Here is an 18,280-nt window from a genome sequence, read left to right on the forward strand (position 1 = left end):
GTAGTCTAAAATACCCCAACCTCACCCGGTTCGTCCTTACACGCGCTGCCGGTGCCCGGTACAACAACCGGACCCAATCCACAAACCCCTGCGCAAACATAAACCGCCTCAGTATCTCCCACAAATATTCCCATTCACCCCCATCAAAGGCCTTCTCCGTGTCCATAGCGACCTCTACATCCCGTCCCTCAGAGGGCATCATTATAATGTTCAACAGATGCCTAACATTGGCTGACAGATGCCTCCCCTTTACAAACCCTGTCTGGCCTTCTCCTATGAACCCTGGCACACAGTCCTCAATCCGTAGGCTAAGATCTATGGCACCAACTTGGTGTCTACATTCAGCAGTGATATCGGGCGGTAGGACTCGCACTGTTCTGGATTCTTGTCCTTCTTCAAGATTAAAACTAATCTTTTCACATTCCATGTAACCAACATGGTCGGAGGGCACCCCGCCCCCCTGCCGATCAACCATTTTAGGCCAGCCCCCACCCCTCCATGCTCACACCCAGATGTCCACTGTCACCACACTCTCCCATGCTAAGCCACAGCAACACCATCTTTGTCAGCAACCCACCTCCCCCCTTCCCTTAAACAAAACAACTACCCCATCCCCCTCTACTGCACTAAATACCTGATCACCCCGCCTAAGCTTCCTACCCCAGCTGATTTCCCTCCCCTCCCCGCTCGCACACCTCGGAGCCAACAATGCAACAAGGACAAAAAGGGTGCACTCGCCCTCCGTCACAATAAAACATCTCGAAGAAGAAAAGGTCTCCAACAACCGACAAAGCAAAAGATACAGGAAGAAACCATTAAAAAGTACCCATCTCCTCACCCCTCCTCCGCAGTTCAATGTCCTCCATCACCTGCTAGTCCATTGCCTCTTCAAAACTCCATCGCCTCCTCTGGTGTCTCAAAATAATGTTCTCGGCTGTTAAAAGTCACCCAGAGGTGAGCCGGGTACAACATCCCAAACTTCATCCCCTTTTTTAAAGAGGGCAGCCTTCACCCGATTAAACCCAGCTCTCCTCTTTGCCAAGACCGCACCCAGGTCCTGATATACCCAAAACACACTCCCCTCCCAGGTGCATCTCCTCATCTGCCTTGCCCATCTCAGTATCTTCTCCTTGTCCAGGGCCGGTGAAGACGCGCCGGCATTGCCCTTGGCGGATCGTTTGCCTGCGGCTTTAAAATCAGCGCCCTGTGCGCTCGGTCATCATCCAGGGGCCGGTCAAAGGACCCCTGCCCTATCAGCTTTTCCAATATCTTGGCTGCATACGTGCCAGCATCCACTCCTTCGATGTCTTCAGGCATACCCACGATTCTTAGGTTCTGCCTTCGGGAGCGGTTCTCCAAGTTCTCCACCTTCTCCTTTAACCACTTCTGGGTCTCTCGCATCACACATATTTCGGCCGCCAACGAGGCCAGCTGTCTTCGTGGTTCCCGCCGCCTCCCCTTTCCGAAAAGCCTGGCCCTGGGACTCCAGCTTATGCTCCACACGATCAATTCCCGCTTTCAACACTTCCACCGTCTTGGCTATGTTCTCCTGTGCCTGCTACCTCTGCCAGCTAAATTTTCATTAAAAAATTCCACTAGTTGGTCCGTCAACCATTGCGCAGGCAAAGCAGACCTTTACCCTTCGCCATCTTAAGCTGTGTCGCACAAAGATTCTCTTGCTCCAACTGCTCCTTCATTCTCGACCCACTTCTGATCCGTGGCTCCAAACATCAGCCCCACCAGTGGAGTCAAACTTTTCTCCAGCCATCTCTACACCTTTATTCCGCAAAACACCCACCCTATAAACGGGGAAAAAGTCTGAAAAATCAGCCTCGAGTAGGAGCTGACAAATGTGTGACCACTCACACCATGGCTGTCACCTGATTTCCGTGAGCAGGATATGGAAATCTTCCATGATGATGGGTAGATGCCTGTTTTGTAGCAGTACTGGAGCAGATTTTTTTTTGGGCATGGCTAGTTCAGGTGCACAAGTACAATTGCCAGGATGTAGTAGGGACATGTTGGTGTTGCTATATCTAGCGCCTTTAGCCGTTCTTGATGTCTTGTAGAGTGAATACTGAAAATTGACATCTACGAAACCAGGGACCTTGGGAAGACGTTGAGATGGATCATCCATTCGGATGGTTGTGAATGCCTTGTCTTTTGCACTGACATGTTGGGCTCCCTTTTTATACAAGATAGGAGCGTTTGTGGAGCCTCGTCCTCCCATCAGTTCAATTGCCCACCACCATTCGCGACTGGATGTGTCAAGACTGCAGAGCTTTTATCTGATCCGATGTTGCTAGATCACTTAGGTCTTTATAACATGCTTCCTTTTAGCGTGCATGTAATCCTGTGTTGCAGTTTCACTAGTTTTGCACCTCATTTTGGTTCAGGTGAAATTGCTTTGTTGGTGAACTGCTGATGAACTGTTTTGGATGAAGTGCGAGGTAGTACATGACCGGTATCCTTTCTGTAACAATGTTGTTATTTCCCTGATAGGAACTCGAAGAAGGTGTCAGCAGCCACATGCCAGTGTATGTAACATTAAATGCCTCTGGTGCAGACATAATACCCCAACTTTCAACAGCGGATGGATGTCTACTGCAGGAGAAGCTTAGTGGATTAAATAAACGCTGGAGAACACTTTCTGTGGAAGTTAAAGACAGGCGCCAAAGGTAAATAGATGAAGGGGTGGATAGTGAGTCATTATTTCAGCACATTCCGAGAGAATTGTGGTGGAAATTTTGTTTCACAGAGATGTTTATAACCGTTGATTATTGTGCCGTTTTGTTTGAAACTTTTCTATTCAACCATCATCTACAACTGTCAGGATAAAGCTTAATTTTCATTTTGCTACAAAAGATTTATTTGGTTGAAATAACATTCAACCAGCACCAGTTACTTGGTTGGAAAGGGGAGGCAGTTGACTGGAAATAAGAACTAGGAGCAGGAGTAGGCCATCTGGCCCCTCGAGCCTGCTCCGCCATTGAATGAGATCATGGCTGGTCTTTTGTGGACTCAGCTCCACTTTCTGGCCCGAACACCATAACCCTTAATCTCTCAAATGTAAGCGTCAACACTACTATAGTGTTATAAGTTACCAGGAAAAATTTTCTTTAGTGTAAACGTCAGAAGAATAAGTTGTGCCCAGCTCCTTGGTTCTTCATTTGTGCTAAGAACTGTTATTTTCTGTTCCTAGACTTGAAGGAGATTGCCAACGATACTCTGATTTGAGGAACCAGCTGGATGAATTTGGATTGTGGTTAGATAAGGTGCAGAGCGCGTTATGGGCTGTGCATTTGCCACCGAGGGAACATGATCTGAAGGAGCTAAAGGCAAGCCAAATGCAATATGTGTTTTTTAGTCTATGTTGATGTACTTAATGCATTTTAAAATTTTAATATTTCCTTTTTGGATGGAATTCTTCCAATGAATGACTGTCTTAAGTGCCATTTTGGGCGAAAAAACTGGTGGGAGTCCCATTGCAATCCACCCACACCTAGTCATTTATTTGGAGCCTGGGTAGGTTTGCACCAGGAAAGAGATGTGCAGGACCGAAAGACGGCGGCTAGGCCGGCTCCTCAGATTGGGGAGGCAGTTTTACAGGGTGTCCCAATCTCCAGACAACCTACAGCACCCCCCACCCTCTTACTCACCGGCAGAGACGACACCCACTCGCATGTACCCACTGCCCCCTTTGGTCTCCCTTCATGACACCCACCCATTCATGGCCAATCCCCTGTCACGTCCTGCCCCTTGGCATTCTGGGTGCCCTGTCCACAACCACCCAAAGGCTCCAATGGCCTCTGAATCCCCCGGCGTGGTCATCACATCTGGTGTCCGTTGATGGAGACGAGTGGTGATTCACACCGATGAATCCTGGGAGCTAGGAGACCCCGCCTTAAATTCGGAAATGCATATTTAAACACGTTTAAATATGTAAGTTGGCTCACGCTCAGTGAGGGCATGAACCAGATCGCGCCTGGTGCCACAGGACGAGAGCATTTCAACCTGTTTGCCTGACATGAATCCCATTTAGTGGCTCTCCCACTATTCTCCGGGTGCAACCCCGGGCAGAACCGCCCCTTTTGTCTTTTAGATTATCATAATTGTGATAGCATCATCTGGCTGAGAATGACGTGTTGCTTTCTGTTCTTGCCCCTTTAAGCAGATTTGGGGAAGGTGCAAGACAAATTAGTTTTGATTTATCCTTTGTCCTGCAATTGTCCTGACATAATCTGGTAGCGCTGTTCAATCTATATCTATCTTAAAAGGTTTAACCTCATCCAGTAACCCTTCTGTGCCCCGTATTGTATCATGTATAGTGCAGGTCAATCTGACATCCTCCTCACAATTGATTGTGTCCTTCTTATAAATGCAAATACCAACCAGCAATTTACTTCTAATTTCTCAACATCTGTGACTGAATATAGTCCGTGGCTTAGTATTTAAACATAGCCAGAATTATTGTGACATAGAGGCGATTTGTCAGATTGTCGACTCTCTTAAGAGCACTCCGTTCATTGAAATTAATCCCTTCCCAACTCTATCCCCCTCACCCTCAAGTATCCATCCCATTTCCTTTTAAAATCATAAATTGTCTTCACTTCAGCCACCTTAGTAGGCAACAATGTCTAGGTCGTTAACACCTGTGCATAAAAAAGGTGGTTCTTTGTCGCCACATTACCAGAAGGATGTGGATGCTTTAGGGAGGGTGCAGAGGAGGTTCACCAGGATGTTGCCTAGGATGGAGAATGCTAGCTATGAAGAAAGGTTGAATAGATTAGGATTGCTTTTGTTGGAAAGACGGAGGTTGAGGGGGGACCCTATTGAGGTCTACAAAATTATGGGGAGTATGGACAGGGTGGATAGCAACAAGCTTTTTCCAAGAGTGGGGGTGTCAGTTACAATGGGTCGTGATTTCAAGGTGAGAGAGGGAACGTTTAAGGGAAATGTGCGTGGAAAGTTTTTTACGCAGAGGATGGTAGGTACCTGGAACGCTTTGCCAGCGGAGGTGGTAGAGGCGGGCACGATAGCATCATTTAAGAGGCATCTAGACAGGTATATGAACGGGCGGGAACAGAGGGAAGTAGATCCTTGGAAAATAGGCGACAGGTTTAGATAAAGGATCTGGATTGGCGCAGGCTGGGAGGGCCGAAGGGCCTGTTCCTGTGCTGTAATTTTCTTTGTTCTTTGTTCTTGTATCTCCCATTTATCTCATTCCCCGGACCTTAAATCTGTGTCTCTAGTCCTTTTACCATCAGCTAACAGAGAGAACTTTTCTTGCTTACTTAATCTAAACCTGTCAAAACCATATACCCTCCTATCAGATCTGCCCTCAATCTCCTTTGCTTCTGGCAGAACAATCCCAATTGTGGGCAGCACGGTAGCACAGTTGATTCACAGCTCCAGGGTCCCAGGTTTGATTCCAGGCTTGGGTCACTGGCTGTGCGGAGTTTGCACGTTCTCCCCGTGTCTGCGTGGGTTTCCTCCGGGTGCTCCGGTTTCCTCCCACAGTCGAAAGATGTGCTGGTTAGGTGGATTGGCCGTGATAAATTGCCCTTGGTGTGCAAAAACAATAGTTAGGTGGGGTCACTGGGTTACGGGGATAGGGTGGAGGTGTGGGCTTAAGTGGGGTGCTCTTTCAAAGGGCCAGTGCAGACTCGATGGGCCGAATGACCTCCTGCACTGTAAATTTTATGATTCTATGATTAACTCCTTCAATCTAACCATGTAACTAACATCACTTGCTCCTGAAACGATTCTAGTAAATCTCCTCTGCACCCCTTCAAGGGCCCTCCCATTTTTCCAAATGTGTTGTGCTCTATTTGTGGCCCAATCAAAACTTTATAAGATTGAGCATAACTTCCCTGCTTTTGAACCCAATAGCTATGTTTATGAAGTTCAAGGTCTCATTTGCTTTACTAACTACTTTCTCAGTTTGTCCTGCACTTAAAGCTACTGACCCGCTTGCTACGGACAAAGCACTAGTTTCTCACGCTATACAGCCGTCACTCAAGTATGGGAAACTGGCACTTCTGTAATTGCCTAAACATCTCTCTCTTTGCTGGAGGCAGGGTGCAGTGGCCCAGGATGCAAAGGTTGTGACCTTGTACAAGAACAACGGTGATTGGAATGATTGCAACAACCATCAAGGAATCTCCCTGCTGCCCATCATGGGAAATGTATTTGCCCGTGTTGCCCTCGTCAGACTGCAGATCTTGGCTGAACCACATCTACCTTGAACCCCAGTGAGAGCTGGAAGATCAACAGTTGACATGATCTTCTCAGTTTGGCAGCTGGAAGACAAATGTTGTGAACAAAGGAGGCCACTATAAGGGGCGATGGAGGCATTGTATTAATATCACTGGACTAGTAATCCAGAGGCCCAGCCTGGGATTATTCTGGGAGGTGTGTTCAAATCCCACCATGGCAGCTGATGGAACATAATTTATATATTTGGAATATAAAGTAGTAATGGTGACCATGGACCTAACATTCAATGTTGCAAAAACATACCTGGTTCACTGGTGAAATTTAGGGAAGGAAATCTGTAATCCATACCGGGTCTGGCCTACATATGACTCCAGCAAGGTGGTTGACTCTTAACTGTGCTCAACATTGGTCTAATAAGCCACTCAGTTCGAAGGCAATTAATGATGGGCAACAAATACTGGCCTTGCCAGCGGCACCCAGACCCATGAAAGAAAAAATAGCCTTCAATCTCATGAAGGTGTTTGACCATATCAACTGAGGCAGTCTATTAAGTTGCTGGAGAAAATTGGCTGCCCACCAAAGCTGCTCAGTGTGATCTCCTCTTTCCTTGACAATATGATAGGTAAGGTCAGCTATGACGAGGTAATATTGGATCCCTTTGAGATGCGCAGTGACGCCAAACAGGGTTGTGTTCTGGCACTGACATTCTTTGGCATATTTTTCTCTTTGCTGATGGTATATGGCTTTGGGTCATCGACAACCGGTGCCTACTTTTAACTAGAGCTGACAGAAAACTGTTCAGCCTTTCTCGTCTGAAATCCAAATCAAAGAAGCACCAAGTCGGAGATTTGCTGTACAATGATGATACCGCAGTAGCATTCTGTACTGAGCACTACCTTCAGTGGCAAATAGACAAACTCTGTTATGCCTGTAAAGAGTTTGGTTTGACCATCAGCACTAGGAAGACAAATGTCATGGTCCAAGATGTTGCCATCAGGATTCACAAGGTGACACTGGAGGTTATTAATAACTTCACATATCCAACCTTCACAATCACCAGCAATCTGCCACTTGATGCCAAAATCAACACATGCATCGCAAATTCTGTAGCTGTTATGCCCATAAGACTATAAGTCGTAGGAGCAGAAGTAGTCTGTTCAGCCCATCAAGTCTGCTCCGTCATTTGATGAGATCATGGTGATCTGATATAATCCTGAACTCCACTTTCCTGTCTTATCCCCATAACCCTGGATTCCCTTACTGATTAAAAATGTCTACCTCATCTTGAACGTCCTTAATGAAGCAGAGGCACTAACATTAACAAAGTCCCTCTGATGATGAGAAGCAATACAAAGCAAGTTATTTTTTGATGAAACTAGATCCAATGAAATCACTACAAAAGGGAAAGAGAAGATCAATGTGTTACTTGTGACACAAAAATGGTACAACTGCAGAATAGAAGAATCTTTGAAGAAAACTTGAATTATTTTGTGTGCTTTTCGACAAAAATTTGGTTGAGAATGCTAAGAGCTGCCACAGTGTGATTAATTGAATTATATCGGAAGGTCATAGACGCAAAACTTTTCAAAGATGAAGTGAAGCAATTGATTTAATTGATAATGATAAGCTCTGTGCTTCACGATCACTTGCTGATTTGTACAGATTTGTATATGATGGTTTTCAGGCAACATTTCCAAATGTAGAAACCATTCTGAAAACATTTTTAAAAGTATCTTTCACAAATGCTTCCAGTGAATGTTCTTTCTCTGTATTGAAAAGAGCGAAAATTATCTGCAAAGTACGTTAAGTCAGGAATATTTGACAAGTTCAGCAATTCTGATGATTGAAAATGCATCCTGATAAGATTTTACCTACGCTGATGTATTGATGATTTTGTGAAGAAAAAGTGCAGAAGAAAAGTTATTTAAATTTCCATAGATTGCAAACAACTGATGAAGCAAGAAAATCTAGAGAATCTGTTCTTCTGCCATGTTCCCCAGCCTAAATTCTGTTTTTCCAAAGAGAGCATAGGCTGGTCACATGCAGACAGTTATAACTGGTGAGTAACCACCATCGCTCTCAATTCTGGCCTTCGGAAAGTCTCTTCTCTTCTGGACAAAGAATGAAATCCTGACAGTTGTCAGCAAAGCCACTGATAATAGACTTGGACTGTTCACTCCACATCATTGGAATATTTGTTCCTGCACTGGACTTTTTCTGGCTTATTCTGTCCTTCACTGGCCTATGCTTTGTTTCAAACCTATAATTGGCTGATTTTTCCATTGCATTGCTAATCAGCCAGTTCATGATTGCTCACCTCAAGAGACACTGATCGCAATATTGACCATCTCTGCCGTCAAGCTGACAACACGTGGGCTTGGATTTCAATTAATCAATTACAGGTGTCATAAGTTTAAAAAGCAGTTGAGCAGTGATTTGGGTTTTTTTGTAGCTTGGATTGTGTGAGCTGGGGGGGGGGGGGGGGGGGGGGGGGGGGGGGGGTAGGGTCAGGAGAGCATTGGTGTCATTGTGGGTGGGGCTTGAAGACAATAGGGGTACAATGTGCTGTCATTTGCGGCAGGTCGATACATGGGACCTCATGAAGATGGAGAGTGCAGGGCCCCCAAAAGTGTAAGTCTGTATCGGAGTCTGGGTCTATCAGTTCACCAATCCTCTATCCATGTGAGAGGATCCTCTACGGAATCCTCTACCCATCTGTGTAAGAGAGTGTGGAACAACAGCAACCTGACTAAGAACACAAAATTGTGAGTTGACCAAGCCTGCAGCCTCGGTGCACTCTGGTGAGACCTGGACAACATATGCTACTCAGAAGAAAAGGATGAACAGTTTCCACCTTCGCTGCCTTGGATGTATTCTCAGCATCTCACAATAGGACATTGTCACTAACTCCGAGGTCCTAATCGTATTAGCATACATTCGTTGCTTAGCCAACAACTTCAGCACTGGCTTGGTCAGATTCATCAGATGGATGACAGCCAGATATACAAAGACCTTCCGTAGTGCCCATTCCTGTGCGACATGGTCACCTGCAAGCAAGATATGAAGATGGTGAATATTGATACTGACAACTGGGAGACAGTTACTGAAGGCTGTGACCTCGTGAGGATGTTTGGAAGGACATGGAAAGTGGGGAGAAAAAACAAAAATCTCAACTGGCGGCAAAGCAGGCCCAGGGAAAACAGGCCAGTGAATCATGCACCATTCAGTCCACTGTCTTGCTCTGCAGCAAATGCGGCAGAGACGGCTTTGCCGGAGTGGGGACTGTGAGCCACATCAGGTGATGCTTAACAGAGTTGACCACCACAGCACAAACCATTGTCTTACAAGACGGAGGCTGCCGCCATGTCAGGCCATTTTCAAAGATCTGTGCACATGTACCCACAGACCCTTTTGTTTATGCCAACTCTTTATAATAATAATAATTGCTTATTGTCACAAGTAGGCTTCAATGAAGTTACTTTTGTGCCACTGAGTCTGTATTCCCTCTCCATATCTCTTGGCCAAAATGCATCACCTCACTCTTGTCTGTATTAAATTGCATTTGCCACTGTTTTTTTCTATTCTACTCGTATGTTCATGTCCTAGTACATTTGATTTATACTATCCTGATTGTTTGCCACTCCAAGTTTTAATCACGGGCAAAGTTTAAAATTTTACTGTTTACCAAGTGGTCCCAGCACTGAACCTTGGCAAGCACACTGTCTACCAAATTTACCACTCTTTCTTGAAGAAGGGTGTCACATTTGCCACTCTTTAATTCTCTAGGATCTCTCCCGTAACTTTGTAAAATTGTAAGATTATGGCAAACTTTTTTGTTATATCCACTCTAACTTGTCTTTGCAATATGAGAAGCAAGCCATCCAGGCGAGGTAATCTTCCACTCTAAACATTGACAGGATGCACTGGAAAGACTGTCAGTTGTTATCCTGTCCATGAACTCTACAATCTCCCTTTGTCCAGATATTGGTGCCCTCTTTCTTATCAAACATGGATATAAAGTACAAATTAAGTATTCTAGCATTGCCGTGCACCTCTAAGCATATATTGCTTTCTTTGTCACTAATCAGCCTCACCCCATCTCTTACTAACTGTTTGTGATTCACATTCCAGAACACTTTTGGGTTCTCTTTTACCTTAACTGCAATTTCATTCTCACATTATCTCTGTCATTATTTTCCTCTTCACTCCCCTCTCAAATATTGAATTTGGCTTCATCTGAAGAATTTACCTGGCATGCACGGTAGCATGGTGGTTAGCATAAATGCTTCACAGCTCCAGGGTCCCAGGTTCGATTCCCGGCTGGGTCACTGTCTGTGCGGAGTCTGCACGTCCTCCCTGTGTGTGCGTGGGTTTCCTCTGGGTGCTCCGGTTTCCTCCCACAGTCCAAAGATGTGCGGGTTAGGTGGATTGGCCATGCTAAATTGCCCGTAGTGTCCTAAAAAGTAAGGTTAAGGGTGGGGGGGGGTTTGTTGGGTTACGGGTATAGGGTGGATACGTGGGTTTGAGTAGAGTGATCATGGCTCGGCACAACATCGAGGGCTGAAGGGCCTGTTCTGTGCTGTATTGTTCTATGTGTCATGTACCCTCTTTTTTTGTTTTTCTTTTGTCGCATTCTCTGCCTCCCTCATAATCCAGGGTGCCTTGACTTTGATTCCCCTACCATTGTTCTTACTGGAATGTAGCTGGATCTGTAACATTTCCTAAAGATCACTCTTTGTGCCTGTAACGATTTTCCTGTCCGTCTTTGGTTCCGTTTTACCCTGACTCTCATCCATAGGGGCTGGTTTAGCTCACTCAGCTAAATCGCTGGCTTTGAAAGCAGACCAAGGCAGGCCAGCAGCACGGTTCGATTCCCGTATCAGCCTCCCCGGACAGGCGCCGGAATGTGGCGACTAGGGGCTTTTCACAGTAACTTCATTGAAGCCTACTCGTGACAATAAGCGATTTTCATTTTCATTTTCATTCAATTTATGCTTGTCCCAATTTAGATTGTTTCTTTTCTCTTCTCCATGACTAACCTAAATCATGATTTTCATTGTTGCTACCGAATAAGAGTATTGGTATAGCGATGATGAGGTGGGTATATTTGGAGGTTATTGTGTCACTTAAGTATTGTTTTCTATTACTCGCAGGTTTCAGCAACAGACCTGGAGTCGCAAGGCGATAATCTGACCATGTTGAACAGTATTGCTCAGGATGTGCTTTCAGATAAAAACCTCAGTCTGCAAGAAAGAGACATACTTTCTGCAAAACTTAGAAATATCAATTCAAGCTGGAATAAGGCAAGTGTCTCTTTTAGTAAAATGACTGCTAATAATTGACATCTTAAAGGTTACTTCAAGGGGATTGGCCCTCATTTTGGGGGATTCACCGGAATGTATTCGCTGTTCTCCAAATTCAATTTAAACCCCGAGAAGGAACCAAAATTCCTAAATAGCTTCGATATCTCATCCATGGCGGAGATTGGGTCTGTGATATAAAGAAGCAGATCATCTGCATGCAAGGAGACCCTGTGCTCAGTCCCTCCCTGCTTTATCCCCCTCCATTCAGTGGAAGATCTTAACGCTGTGGCCAATGGTTCGATACCTAAAGCAACCAAAAACTGAGCCAATGGATGAACCTGCCTTGTACCCCTATTCAAAGTACCCGAACTAAAGGCATTTGTATGAACACTTGTGGTGGGGGCCCTCTACGGAGGATGAATCCAAGATATAATTTTTGGCCCAAACCAAACTTCCAAAGAATCTCAAAGAGAGACCCCCATCTCCACCCTATCAAACGCCTCCGGTTCAGGCACTGGAGAGGGGGAGACGATGATGTTTAATAATCAACGTATATTGGCTGACAGTTGTCAACCTTTGACAAAACCCGCCTGTTCATCCGAGATCACCTCTGGAAGGCAGAGCTCCAACTGCAGTGCTAGCACTTTAGCCAGCAATTTAGCATCGGCATTCAACAATGAGATAGGCCGACACAACCCACGTCTGTTCGGTCCTTGACCTCCTGCAGAAACAAGCAAATAGAGGCCTGTGCCAAAGTAACCAGCAATACCCCTACCCGGGCAAGAAATCAATAAACAAGTCCAGTATCAGTGGGATCAGCTGCCCCACAAATTTATAGACCTTGATGGGGAACCCATCTGGCCTAGAACTTTTCCCGACTGCATTAAACCAGTACATTTCATAATCTCCTCGGAGCCCAATAGAGATTCTAACTCTTCCGTTCTCTTCCCCCCACCGGGAAGGATAACCCATCCAAATACTACATCATCGGCGAACTCGCGTCTGGGGGCTCCAATCTGTAGAGACTTCGACAAAAGACTTCACACGCAGCGTTAACCTTCAGTAGGGCGGAACTCGAACTGCCACCCGAGTCCCCTACCTGCACAATGTCCCGCAGGTAGCCTGCCTCCTCAGCTGGTGGTCTAAAAGCCGACTGTCTTTTCTCTCCATGTTCATAGAATGTTCCCTTTCAGCGTCGTAGCTGAGTAACCGCCTTACCCTTTGAGAGTAACTCAAATTGCATCTGCAATTTCTTTCTACTCTCCAGCAACTCCGATGTAGGGGCAAGTGGGTACTGATGATCCACCTCAAGGATAGAAACCACCAGCCTCTGCTGATCCACCTTCCCAATCCTTACCTGGTGTGCCTTGCAGGAAATTATCTCCACCCTAATGACCACCTTAAGGACTTCCCACAAAGCAGAGGTTGAGATAGACTCACTCTCATTAAACGTATTCCCCAATGGTGCAGAATATGTGCTCGCAAAATCCATTGTGTGCCAACAACCGTGTCCAATCTCCGTGACGGGCGATGAAAGGGACCTGGCACTAATACTAAATCCATTTAACGTGGGGCATTGTCTGAGATCACAGTTGCTGAATACTATGCCCTCTTCAACCAAGGAAGGAGAGACATACCCACAACAAAGAAGTCAATCCAAGAATAAACCTGATGGACATGAGAGAAAAAAGAAAAATCCTTATCACTAAGATGCAAAAACCTCCACGGATTTGCCCCCACATCTGCTCCCTAAAAGCCAATAATGCTTTTGCCACCCCAGATAGGATCAGAGACTTTAAAAGAAAAAAAATTTTTTTTATTAAGATTTTCACAAAATATAAACAACAAAACAATATTAACCAAACAACCATATTAAAAACCAAAGAACAAACACCAACCCCCCCCCCCCCCCCCCAGCAACTACAAAAAGAAAACAACAAAGAAAGAGATAACACCCGCCACATCCAACCAACCCATGTACATAATTCTCCCTCCCACCGAACCAACTCCTCTCCCCCCCCCCCCCCCCAAAGGTTGCTGCTGCTGCCGGCCTATTTCCCCCTCAGGGCGAATTTCACCCTCTCCAACTTAATGAACCCCGCCATGTCATTGATCCAGGCTTCCACGCCTGGGGCCTCGCATCCTTCCACTGAAGCAAAATCCTATGCCGGGCTACTAGGGATTCAAAGGCCAGAACACCGGCCTCTTTCGCCTCCTGCACTCCCGGCTCTGCTGCTACCCCAAATATCGCGAGTCCCCAGCCTGGCTCAACCCTGGATCCTACCACCATCGACACCGTGCTTGCTACCCCCTTCCAAAAGTCCCCCAACGCTGGGCATGCCCAAAGGGCATGCATGGGCATGGTTCGCTGGGCTCCCTGAGCACCGAGGACACCTATCCTCACCCCCAAAGAACCTGCTCATCATTGTCCCGGTCATATGAGCCCTATGCAGCACTTTGAACTGTATGAGGCTAAGCCTCGCATAAGAAGAGGAGGAGTTCACCCTTTCCGGGGCATCCGCCCACGCCCCCCTCCTCAACCTCCTCACCCATCTCCTCTTCCCATTTACCCTTCAGCTCCTCCACCGAGGCCTCATCCACCTCCTGCATAACATGGTACACGTCCGAAATCTTCCCTCCTCCAACCCATACCCCCGAAAGCACCCTGTCCCGAACCCCCCGCGGAGGCAACACAGGGAACCCCACCACTTGCCGCCTGGCAAACGCCCGAACCTGCATGTACCTAAACATGTTCCCCGGGGGGAGCCCAAACTTTCCCTCCAACTCACCCAGGCTCGCAAACCTCCCATTTACAAACAGGTCCCTCAACCTCCTAATACCTGCCCTGTGCCAGCTGAGAAACCCCCCATCGACGCTCCCCGGGACAAACCGGTGGTTCCCCCATATCGGGGACTCCTATGCCGTTTCCATTGCCCCCAAATTTTCAGGGTAGCCACCACCACCGGACTCGGAGTATACCTCGTTGGAGGGAGCAGCAACGGCGCCGTTACCAGCGCCTCCAGGCTCGTATTCACACAGGACGCCATCTCCATCCTCTTCCATGCTGCCCCCTCCCCATCCATTACCCACTTACGCACCATTGCTGCGTTGGCAGCCCAGTAATACCCGCACAGGTTGGGCAGCGCCAGCCCCCCCCCCCCCCCCCCCCCCCACCCCCCATCCCTGCTCCGCTCCAAAAACACCCTTCTCACCCTCGGGGTCCCGTGTGCCCATACAAACCCCGTGATGCTCCTGTTGACCCTCCTAAAAAAAGGCCTTTGGGATAAGGATGGGGAGGCACTTGAACAGGAACAAAAACCTCGGGAGCACCGTCATCTTGACGGACTGCACCCTACCCGCCAGCTCAGCGGTAACATATCCCACCTTTTAAACTCCTCCTCCATTTGCTCCACCAGTCTTGTGAGGTTAAGCTTGTGCAGGGCCCCCCAGCTCCTAGCCACCTGGACTCCCAGGTACCTAAAGCTCCTCCCTGCCTGCTTCAGTGGGAGCCTACCAATCCCCTCCTCCTGATCCCCCGGGTGCACAACGAACAGCTCGCTCTTACCCAGGTTGAGCTTATACCCAGAAAAGCCCCCAAATTCGCTGAGAATCCTCATCACCTCCAGCATTCCCCCCCACCGGGTCCGGCACATACAGCAACAGGTCGTCCGCATAAAGCGACACTCGATGCTCCTCCCCACCCTGCACCAGACCCCTCCAGTTCCCTGACTCCCTCAGCGCCATGGCCAGGGGCTCAATTGCCAACGCAAAGAGCAAGGGGGACAGGGGACACCCCTGTCTCGTCCCCCGGTGCAGCCAAAAGTACTCCAACCTCCTCCTATTCGTGGCTACACTCTCCATTGGGGCCTCATAGAGCAGCCTCACCCAACGGACAAACCCCTCCCCAAACCCAAACCTTTCCAACACCTCCCACAGATACCCCCACTCAACCCTATCAAAGGCCTTCTCCGTGTCTAATGCCACCACTATCTCCGCCTCCCCCTCCACAGCTGGCATCATAATGACATTGAGGAGCCTTCGTATGTTGGTATTCAACTGCCTTTCCTTTACAAACCCCGTCTGGTCCTCGTGAATGACCCCCGGCACACAATCCTCTATCCTTGTAGCTAAGATATTCTCCAACAGCTTGGCGTCTACATTTAGCAGCGAGATTGGCCTATATGACCCACATTGCAGGGGGTCCTTGTCCCGCTTAAGGATCAAGGAAATCAGCGCCCGTGACATAGTTGGGGGCAAAGCCCCCCTCCCTTGCCTCGTTAAAGGTCCGAACCAACAGGGGCCCAACAGGTCCGCATACATTTTATAAAATTCGGCCGGAAACCCATCCGGCCCCGGCGCCTTCCCTGACTGCATGCCCCCTATCCCTGTGACCAGCTCCTCTAGCTCAATCAGCGCCCCCAGTCCCTCCACCTGCCCCGCCTCCACCTTCGGAAATTGCAGCTTGTCCAAAAAGCGCCCCATTTCTCTCCACCCCCACCGGGGGCTCAGACCGGTACAATTCCCCATAAAAGTCCCTAAAGACCCCATTAACGTCTACCCCCCTCCGCACCACCTTCCCATCACTATCCTTCACTCCTCCAATCTACCTGGCCGCGTCTCGCTTTCGGAGCTGGTGTGCCAGCATCCTACTCGCCTTCTCCCCGTATTCATACACCGCTCCCTGTGCTTTCCTCCACTGAGCTTCCGCCTTTCTGGTGGTCAGTAGATCAAACCTGGCCTGAAGGCTACGCTGCTCCCCCAGCAGTCCCTCCTCCGGAGACTCCACGTATCTCCTGTCCACCCTCACCATCTCCCCCACCAATCTCTCCCTCTCTCTCTCTGCTCTCCCCTCTCCCTATGGGTTCGAATGGAAATCAACTCCCCTCTAATCACCGCCTTCAATGCCTCCCAGACCATCCCCACTCGGACCTCCCCGTTATCGTTGGCCTCAAGGTACCTCTCGATACACCCCCGAACCCTCCCGCCCACCACCTCGTCTGCCAGCAGCCCCACCGCCAAACGCCAGAGCGGGCGCTGGTCCCTCTCCTCCCCCAGCCCGAGGTCCACCCAGTGCAGGGCATGATCCAAAATGGCTATGGCAGAGTATTCGGCATCCTCCACCTCGAAACCAGCCCCCTGCTCAGGACAAAAAATCGATCCTGGGATAGGCCTTATGCACGTGGGAGAAAAACGAGTACTCCCTGGCCCCTGGCCTCGCAAACCTCCAGGGATCCACCCCCCCCCATCTGATCCATAAATCCCCATAACACCTTAGGCGCCGGCCTCCTACCCGTCCGGGACCTGGATCGATCCAATGGGGGATCCAGCACCGTGTTGAAGTCCCCCCCATGATCAGGCTCCCCGCCTCCAGATCCGGAATGCGGCCCAACATGCGCCGCATAAACCCCGCATCGTCCCAGTTCTGGACATAGACATTCACCAGCACCACCCGCTCCCCCTGCAGCTTACCACTCACCATCACATACCTCCCGCCATTGTCAGCCACTACATTTGATGCCTCAAACGACACCCTCTTTCCCACCAGGATCACCGCCCCCTGATTCTTCGCATCCAGCCCTGAATGAAATATTTGGCCCACCCATCCCTTCCGCAGTCGAACCTGGTCCGCCACCTTCAGGTGCGTCTCCTGGAGCATGGCCACATCCACCTTCAGCCCCTTCAAGTGCGTAAACACCCAGACCCGCTTGACCGGCCCATTCAGCCCCCTCACATTCCAAGTCATCAGCCGGATCAGAGGGCTCCTTGCCCCCCCTCCCCTGCCGACTAGCCATAACCCATCCCCTGCCCGCCACTGGCCAGCGCCCCCCGCTCGGGCTGTTCCCCACGGCGGCCCCCCCCCCGCACCCCCCTGCATACTCCAGCTCCTTCCTGGCCATTTAAGCAGCAACCGGGTACCCACTACCACACCTCCGACCCCTCCCCACGTGGGGCTACTCCTCCTCCTCTGTACCCATCAGCAGGATACCCCCCCCCGCTCTTGCGCTGGAAAATAAAAACAAGCAAAGGCCCATGCTTCTCAGCCCCGACCCCGCCCCCATCGCCCCGCAGCGTGGGAAACGAGAGGAAATCCCACGCTTTCGCCCTGCCCAACCCCGCCTCCTCTAGGGCAACTCCCATTACCGGTCCCCACCACCAGCTCCCCGCACTCCCAGTTTACCTCCCTGCCCGAACCCGTCCACCAGACCCATACAAAAAGACAATGCCCCACCCACCCTGAAGCCAACACACATCCTGCATGAAACAGAGAACCCTCACCTCCAAAAAATAGACACCATTACATTTACATACAAAACCCCCATCCCTGACCCTCAGTTTGAGTCCTATTTCTTGGCCTGCACTAAGGCCCACGCCTCCTCCGGGGACTCGAAATAATGGTGACGGCCCTTGTAGGTGACCCACGGACGCGCTGGCTGCAACATGCCAAACTTCGCACTCTGTCTGTGGAGCACCGCCTTCGTCCTGTTGTACCCGGCCCTCCGCTTAGCCACCTCCGCACTCCAGTCCTGGTAGATCCGCACCACCTTGTTCTCCCACTTGCTGCTCTGCTCTTTCTTGGCCCACCGAAGCACGCACTCCCGGTCACCGAACCGGTGGAACCGCACCAGCACCGCCCGCGGTGGCTCATTCGGCTTGGGCCTCCTGGCCAGTATTCTGTGGGCCTCCTCCAGCTCCAGGGGCCCCTGGAAGGACCCAGCTCCCATCAGCGAGTTCAACAAAACGACCACATTGGCCGCCAA

General features: G+C 49.1%; 1 protein-coding gene across 1 annotated transcript in view; it reads left to right on the forward strand.

The window, feature by feature from the left end:
- utrn (utrophin) overlaps nucleotides 1-18,280 on the forward strand; it is a 560,528-nt gene that overhangs the window by 263,259 nt on the left and 278,989 nt on the right. The window contains 3 exon segments of the mRNA XM_038808060.1: nucleotides 2,503-2,678; nucleotides 3,203-3,338; nucleotides 11,373-11,522. Coding sequence (XP_038663988.1) covers nucleotides 2,503-2,678; nucleotides 3,203-3,338; nucleotides 11,373-11,522 — 462 coding nt within the window.

Source organism: Scyliorhinus canicula, chromosome 1, assembly GCF_902713615.1.
Source record: "Scyliorhinus canicula chromosome 1, sScyCan1.1, whole genome shotgun sequence".
NCBI lineage: Eukaryota > Metazoa > Chordata > Chondrichthyes > Carcharhiniformes > Scyliorhinidae > Scyliorhinus > Scyliorhinus canicula.